At 35.3% G+C, this 9,128-nt stretch overlaps 1 protein-coding gene across 1 annotated transcript; it reads left to right on the plus strand.

Moving 5' to 3' along the window:
• Positions 1 to 1,890: 1,890 nt before the first annotated feature.
• On the plus strand, positions 1,891 to 5,838 carry LOC129921769 (uncharacterized). Its single transcript, XM_056004515.1, has 2 exons — positions 1,891 to 2,086; positions 3,173 to 5,838. Exons 1-2 carry the CDS (start codon positions 2,032 to 2,034, stop codon positions 4,180 to 4,182), a joined length of 1,065 nt encoding a protein of 354 aa, XP_055860490.1. The 5' UTR covers positions 1,891 to 2,031; the 3' UTR covers positions 4,183 to 5,838.
• Positions 5,839 to 9,128: the final 3,290 nt, after the last annotated feature.

Here is a 9,128-nt window from a genome sequence, read left to right on the forward strand (position 1 = left end):
TCTAGTTCTATTGCTACATTGAACACAGTCTAGTTCTATCACTATGTTGAACACAAGTCTTGTTCTATCACTACGTTGAACACAGTCTAGTTCTATCACTATGTTGAACACAGTCTAGTTCTATCACCATGTTGAACACAGTCTAGTTCTATCACTACGTTGAATACAGTCTAGCTCTATCACTACGTTGAAAACAGTCTAGTTCTATCACTACGTTGAACGCAGTCTAGTTCTATCACTACGTTGAACACAGTCTAGTTCTATCACTACGTTGAAAACAGTCTAGTTCTATCACTACGTTGAACGCAGTCTAGTTCTATCACTACGTTGAACACAGTCTAGTTCTATCACTACGTTGAATACAGTCTAGCTCTATCACTACGTTGAACACTGTCTAGTTCTATCACTACGTTGAACACTGTCTAGTTCTATCAATACATTGAACACAAGTCTAGTTCTATTGCTACGTTGTACAGTCTAGTTCTATTACTACGTTGAACACAAGTCTAGTTCTATCACTACGTTGAACACAAGTCTAGTTCTATCACTACGTTGAACACAAGTCTAGTTCTATTGCTACGTTGAACACAAGTCTAGTTCTATCACTACGTTGAACACAAGTCTAGTTCTATTGCTACGTTGAACACAGTCTAGTTCTATCACTACGTTGAACACAAGTCTAGTTCTATTGCTACGTTGAACACAGTCTTGTTCTATCACTACGTTGAACACAAGTCTAGTTCTATTGCTACGTTGAACACAGTCTAGTTCTATTACTACGTTGAACACAAGTCTAGTTCTATCACTATGTTGAACACAAGTCTAGTTCTATTGCTACGTTGAACACAGTCTAGTTCTATTACTACGTTGAACACAGTCTAGTTCTATCACTACGTTGAACACAAGTCTAGTTCTATCACTATGTTGAACACAAGTCTAGTTCTATCACTACGTTGAACATAGTCTAGTTCTATCACTACATTGAACACAAGTCTAGTTCTATCACTATGTTGAACGGAATCTAGTTCTATTACTACGTTGAACGCAGATTCTAATTCTAAGGTTAACCTGTCACTTCTGACTGTCCTTTTGTCAGGCTTTACAGCAGCAAAAAAAAAAACGAATTCCCAGAGTTGTGTTCAAGTGCTTCAAACTCCTACATTACCAGGCAGGTCTAAGGGGCGCCTCTTTCCTCGTGTTCCAGAAGGCCAGACTCTCTAGTTCCCCTCATGCTACTTGGTCAGGAGGAAGTTTTTCTCTTTTCATCTAAGCCAGCGGTTCTCAACCTGTGCATCGCGACCTCCTTTGTATGTCCTAAAAACTGAACGCATGTAACTGTTATTTAATGATGAGTAAAAATATATCGTGGTATCGTGATTAAGCATAAAGCTTTGGCAAAGCATTTAAAACATTTACATTATAATTGATTTTTATTGAAAATCAGTTATGTATGCTTATGTAAAAAAAATAGTTTTAAGGTTGGGGGTCGCCAGTCGCCACATAGTGTTAACTCCTTCTCTCCTAACCGACGATACCAGCGTTGATTCCACCAGAATGTGGTAAATAATTACGGAGAGAAAGAGTTAATAGTAAATCAAGGGGCGGAGCTAAACAGGTTGAGAACCGCTAATCTAAGCTTTAAATTCTTGTTCCTGGTGTACACCATAAACTCCGGTGCGAGCGGGCGGAGTTACAACAAAAAGAAATGCGCAATGCAGATAAACATATAACAACTAAGAACTCCGACATACATTTTGATACAAAAGATAAAATACTTGTTAAAGAAGAGCTGACATCATGATAAAACTAACTACGTCATTCATAGATTATTATCTCAAGGTCAAGCCCGCATAAACAAAAATATATTGAAGTCTTGTGTCTATAAAGCCAATATTACTGATGCTAACCTCGCTAGTGATATATTCTTAACGCTCTCTTAACTTATATTTAAAATTATTTTTATAAAAAGGAAAGAGATAATTTTAACTACTATTGATACTCAAGATTACATCTAGACGAAATAAATATAAAATGAACACTGTAATCTATACCGTAGCTGTCTTTTATTCAAGTCTTTATACTCTAGGTAAGTCGTTTTCATTGTGTTGGCGTTTTTGTTTTCATCATTATAAACAAAAAATATTTTTACTAGAATGATTAAATTTAAAGTCGGAGTTAATATAACACGCTCTAATTTAGTTTCTAACTCATCTGGATCAGTTACATGCGAATAGTAATTTTTTTTCCCAATAGATGTTTCTGCCATATTCCTACTTGGTTGTGTTACATTCGCTGGACAGTGGTCTCTAAGGTCCCGGGTTCCAAGTGACATACACTCATCATCATCATCATCATCAAACTCCATTAGAGTGAGGGCTTGAGAGGCTCAAATCCTCTCTTGCAAAAGCCCTGGACAGAACACTATAAAGATGCATATATAATGAGCCTAATGTCGACCAACATGGTCATATGAAATGACCCAGTGATACCAAGCTGATATCAACTCACTCTTTCTGTCTGGAATCTCGTACACGTTATATCTCCCCCACTCCCCAATCTGGGACCAAGTTGAAACTTGCGCAATTATTCATTGCCCCTAACAAACAAACAAAAAATTGACATAGTATTTTATACATTTTTTTTAATTAATTAATTAATTTTTATATACATACAGAAATAGATAAGGGGAGATAAGCCTTGTGCAGAGAATTAGATCGTCGCCTAAAAAATTAAAACTAATTATAGATGAATATAAAAACTTCTAGTTTCATAACAACTTATCAATCTGAGTGGCTATATAATGGTCTGAGGAGCCTCCGGCCTTCGAGTTCGAATTGAAGGCGAGCTACTTTTTTTTTAATTATTATTTTAAAAAGCCATCACGTAAACCTTCTCCAAGATACCCCCCTCCTTCCAGACCATCCCGTCTCCAACTGGTCAAGACAAGTGACTTGGGCAAATCGCATTGTGTACGCTACAAGCATGAAGTTGCGCTAAAAAAAAAGCAATCGTAACACTATTTCCAATCGCACAAATGTATCATTGTTAGTCTACATTTATTACAAGTTAATTAATTGATTATAATAATAATAATTGATACAATTAAAATTAATTTAATTTAAGCTTTGTTTTTTTATTAAAGAATTTTTTAAAAAATATTTTACTTGTTTAGCTGATGCATCAGTGATTACGTTTGAAGCTGACCCAGAGACAATAAATCCTCTACTGACCAAATCTCTGTCACTGCGTTGTTCAGTGCAAACTAAAGCAGCGCCCAGCTCTACTGTGCTCCGTGAAGGGTTGTTGAAAATCTTAAATACAACATTAACAACATCATATACAAATTCTCCAAGTACCAGCCCGACACCAACAATTTCAGAGAGACCAACAACTACCACAACACATTTCAAAACCACTACTTCAACGACACCAAGAACCACTTCAGATCTAACAACCACGAGCACTGGAGCAACCATCCCGCCATCCTCTTCTACAACAACGACCACAACATCGATATCGTTACCACAGCCGTCAAGCACCTTTAGTGTAGCTCAAATTAGTACGGAAGTATCCCACGTGACCTCCATCGTCATTAGCAAGGTAAATCAGCTGACCAATCAGATTGAAACAATCGCTGACATCACACCTTTTGAGAACGCCACTATCTCTCCAGCCTTCACGGGGACAGTTATCGTTGAGGGTAACAGTATGAGGTCCCCACGACCTGGAGAAAGCGGCTACCTTCAAGTGGTTTGGCCCAATCCTGACCAAAATCAATCCGGGGAATATGTTTGCGAAATATTTGGACTCGACCCCCACAATCACCCAGTAACACTGAGGTCAACGCTGACCTTAACATCACACGAAACAACAATTCAAGACCTGGTGACGTACATCTCAAGTCTGGAGAAGAGTTTGAATTATTTCAAATTACCGAAGATTCAAAAAGGCGCCGAGACATGTATTCCCAACGCATTCAGCAGCTATGTTCCAGTGTCTTTTAGCGAGGCGTTTAGCACAGTGCCTACTGTGTTCATGTCATTCACAGACGTCCGTTACAGTTCGAGCATTGATGGCGAGTTCAGAGTGACAGTTATAGGGGTCAATGAAACACATTTCACGTATGATTGTCTAGCAGTCCATACAGTCGTTTCTTTCGATTGGCTAGCCATTGAAGACTAAATTTATTTCGTAAGATTAGAGATGATGGCTTATGAGAATAAGGAGCTTGTGTACGAATTTATCCTACTGTATGGAATAAGAAATGTGTCTTTATTAGTTCGTATTTCCGAATAATTATTTCTTCATGTTTTTGTATTTGTAAGTTATAGTTGTCTAGCCTTTCACATTTAAAATGTTCTTCATTGTTGTGGTTTAATATTTGATGTTATGATTGATAAGTAAATAGCTCTAGAATTAATTAGAAAGTTGGTAGTTAGAAAAAAAACATAAAATGCTTAAAAACAATTTGAATTTACATTAAGTTTAATTAACTTAGTAAGTTACATTAAATTTTGATAAACAATGTTGGCTCCTATCCGTTTAAGTTAAAAATACAAAAATCATTCCTCGTCACAGAAGTGCTAGATTTATATAGAATAAGGGAGTTAAACCTTGCACTACTAATATATGGCAATGATTTTTATAGTTTTTTTCCCTTAGATATCCACTTGTATTACTTAAGTATTTTTTTATTATTACAAATCTTCGCTCAGCTTATTGTCAGAAATGTTCATCATTTTACAAAATCAAGGTGGAAACAAGAATATATTTTATATAGAAACATGTACAATGAAGTGATACTTTTATAGAGTCTTCTCTTTTCTTTTATTACAAAGCTAAATAACTCATTGACCTTAGAGTTAAAATTTATATGTAATGTTGTTTTTAGAGTCCTTCTGGACTAAAAAAAAATGCCGGGCCTCAAAAAAATGGCTCGATAAATGAATGCATGTTTTAATTGAATAAATTTGAGATTTGAGATATTATTTACAGAAAAAAAGGGTATATGTGATCTACTTTATAAAAAAACAAGATTTTAAAAATTAATGAAGAAATCTTTAATTACAACCTTTGTAAAAATGTTTGTAAAATGTTTTACATGTTTCGGATGTTCCATCAGAGTTGAAGATAATTTACTTCCTAGTCCAAACCTCCCGCAGGACGACGGGGGATGGGATTTGAACCCTCGACCATCGATAAATTCGAACGACAGTCCAGCGAGCAAACCGCACGACCAGGCAGCCATCCAGACTAATATTTAAGTATACATTATACTAGCCGAATATTACCCACGGCCTGCAGGCTGGATCTACCCTATTCGTCTAAACGTTTCACTCTTTAACTCTTTCTCTCCTAACAGACGATACCAACGTTGATTCCATCAGAATGTGGTAAATAATTACGGAGAGAAAGAGTTAATAAAGATACATTTATTTTTAGGGTCCCCACGTTCATAGTAGATACACTACGGTCTCTGCCATGACCTAAGGAACATGCCAAATTTTATCAAGATTGGTCAAACCTTGTTGATTTCTATGCGGGACATACATACATACGTACATACGCCTTACTTTTTGCTTTATATATTAGATATTAGAACAGTCTTTTGTAATAATAATTAAATTTACCTTCAGAAATTTTGTTTAAAATCTCAATTTATATTTATAAAGCATTGTATTATTGAGAGATGCAATAGTGTAATAATAGTCCTATATTATTTGTATTATTTGGTTTTAATCTTGTATCTCAATGTAACATAGACACTTGGTCATTCTGCTTTGAATGCTAACAACGCTGTTCAGAATAAAGTATAAATAAAGAAGATATTTGCTTTTTCACTTTTTTAAAAGTTATTAGATTCTAAGTGCGATGAAGTTCGGGAGTCGCTAAATCTTTTCGTATTTAATAAGGATCTTAAATTCTAAATGCAGATATGTTTGCTGGTGTAACACAGATGCCCATGGCTTCGACAAGGCGGCCTACACATTTGGATGGCTGCCAGGTCGTGCGGTTTGCGCGCTGGACTGTCGTTCGAATTTATCGATGGTCGAGGGTTCAAATCCTGCCCGCTCCCATATCCCGTCGTCCTGCGGGAGGTTTGGACTAGGAAGTAAACTATCTTCAACTCTGAAGGAACATCCGAAACATGTAAAACATTTTACAAAACATTTTTACACAAGCACATAAAAAAAAAAATATGCATATTAAATATAAAAAGGATAGTTAGAGTAAATGTCTATGTTATTCAAAATGTCATTCACTTTATATTCATAATGCGCATTTGCAATAAATTCTTAAAAACGATGAATGTTTATATAGACAATATATAATAACTTAAAGGTGGGTAGGCTCCTGAATTATAGCGGATCCCTGCTAGAGTAAACTGCCCGAATTTTTGTTTATTAGTAACCACTGGACCGTGAAGTCGTGGCGATATCTTTCTTTTTTAAACAAAACTTTTTTTCAAAAGAGTTCTTTGCAGCATTATGATAGTTAAAGAGTTACAGTATTTAGGAAATAGGATGCCCTGGTACTCTACGTTGGAAAATACAATAATATACTGTATTATGCATCAATGTAACAAAAACTGAGCATTTAAAGAAAAAAAATGAAATTTGAGATCGACATGAACGAACAACATAAAGAAGTACCACTTAAGTATAGGCCTATACATAGTTACATATATATATATATATATATATATATATATATATATATATATATATATATATATATTAATATATATATATATTTATGAATGTATATGATACAACAATCATATATAAATAAATAGTTTAAAAAACGAAGCTTTTATATGGTAAAGAGCTTTACATTTGCAGCCATATATCTTAATACTTGTATATTTATCTACTTTTATATATGAAATGAAATTAATTACCAGTTATTAATTACATAAATGGTTACTTTTTTTTTTTATTAATTCATGTTTTCTTAAGGACAATGTAGAACTATACAAGGTTTCAGCTCGATGTGAGAATGGCAAATGGGAGAAATAAGGAGTATAAAATGTGTGACAGACAGACAGACGGAGTGAGTTGATACAAGTTTGCCTAAAAATTCTCCGCTTCTCCATCGAGAAATATTAGAAGTTAGAATCACGTAATTTTGTTCCAGTGAGGTCAATCAGGTCATAAAGAGAAATTTTGAGCAGCGATTCCAAACCTTTTACGACTTTGGGCTCATTTAAATGTTAAATACATATGTCATGCTTCGTGGGGGATCCCTTTCTCGTTGAGGGGGACTGGTCCCAACTGCCCTCCCTTTAATCCAGTCCTGTTCCGATGGTACTGATCCTCATGGATTTATAATGCACAGTGGACACACATTTAAAGAGCCGGACGTGGTCTGCGTCACAGCTTGAAATCTATTTGATTTCTCGGATGTTGCATACACAAAGTGAGAACCACTCACCAGTGCAGCCTGATTCTATTTATAGAAGAAGAAATCACGCAAGACAGTAAATAACTTTGTCCTTTAAGTAAGTCACGATCCTTGGAAAAATTCTCAGTTCTGGATAGTTTCTCCAAGGCCTCTCAAATTTTTAGGAATTAACTACACAATCGTTCTAATCGTATATAAATGAAATTAGATTTCTAACAAATTAAGCAAACTAATACCAATTTTTTTTACTTAAGCTGATCACTGTATATACATACCATTTAAAAAAAAAAAAGAGTTGATTACTATTGCGTACTATACAATACCTGGCTCATGGCGTATACAAATTTGAAACCCTAGATCTTGCAAGGCACGCTTCACTGATCCCTGTGTATGTATTGTTGAATAGTATATGATACAGATTCTTCATACAGTCTTTTAGGTTATAGTTTTGTCTGGCTCAGTGATGATTATTTCATTGCGGGATAAAGGTTAGTACAAATCTTGTTTGAAGTCTGTTTATTCAGAAATTATATCTGTTCCCAGAGATCATTGACTTGAGTTGCGTATAATCGTAAAATAATGCTTTTGAAAGATGCATGTTCAAATCAGAAATTCAATGCTTCTTTATTTGTTTGAAAATTGCTCTCAAGGAAATCTTTTTGTTATGTCAGACCTAATAACATACATAACTTAATTTTTTTGTTTTCAAGCAACGTCCGTAATTTATAAGATATGACAAGATAAGATAAGAGATTATTTGAGAAACTGAAAGATTTTCTCACTAAGTCAAAGGGTGGACAGATTGGTTCTTCTCTTACCTCTCATGACTCGCTGGTAGAGATTCCAAACAATTTGCTGGATGGGTCGTTTGGTGAAGGAACAATATGGTGGAAATGGACCTGAAAGATAAAGGGGGGGGGGGTATGTCGAAAATCCAAATCACGTAATGCCAGAGAAAGGTCAAGACTTGTTCATGGCGAATTTCTTGTATGATTGCGAAGCATTAGGTCCTAAGTGCGACATTAGAGAGCAGGATCCTTGCAATAAAATTGAGAGATGTTGCAGATGGATGCTTGGTATGACCTACAAATACTATGGAGTAAATCCAACACAGGATCACAGTGGCTACCGTGATGACCTTCTGATCGTTGTCTTAAAATTCAAGCAAAGACTTTATGGGATACGCATGACCCGAAAAGACTTTTCTACAAGGAACAGTAAAAGTTTATCGAATTTATATTGAAGTTTTACGTGTCTTTCAATTGTAAAAAAAAATAGCATGATAAAAAAAACAGGCATAATTCAATGTTTATTTTAGGGTTTTCATCTAAAATATATATATATTATTATAAATTTACATACTGTTCTCTTTACATATGCTCACACAAAACACACACACACTCACACATGATGCACACACACCGACATACTTACTAACACTCAAACACTTTCCAGGACACAACCTTTTCCAGAGTCAGACACAGTCACTAATGTATACACTCTTTCACTCACAGAACCCACACAATTACACAGTCACACACTCTTTCATACACACACACACAGATACAATCTAACACTTATTTCGCTTTCACCTGTCCATTAGTCTCTTTGGACCGTTGGTGCACCACTCATGATCTGTTGATCAACTCTCTCCATTTAGATCTGTCTTTCACCAGGATTTTATCATCTTATTTTACACAGTTACTATGTGTGTTGGGTATCGG

Source organism: Biomphalaria glabrata, chromosome 11 (assembly GCF_947242115.1).
Source record: "Biomphalaria glabrata chromosome 11, xgBioGlab47.1, whole genome shotgun sequence".
In the NCBI taxonomy this organism is placed as follows: Eukaryota; Metazoa; Mollusca; class Gastropoda; family Planorbidae; genus Biomphalaria; species Biomphalaria glabrata.

Bases quoted from the DNA above. Each gene is read 5' to 3' on its own strand.
- LOC129921769 (XM_056004515.1), top strand. From the start codon at position 2,032: ATGAACACTGTAATCTATACCGTAGCTGTCTTTTATTCAAGTCTTTAT. The intron at 2,087-3,172 runs GTAAGTCGTTTT...TTACTTGTTTAG, and splicing joins TTCAAGTCTTTATACTCTAG to CTGATGCATCAGTGATTACG.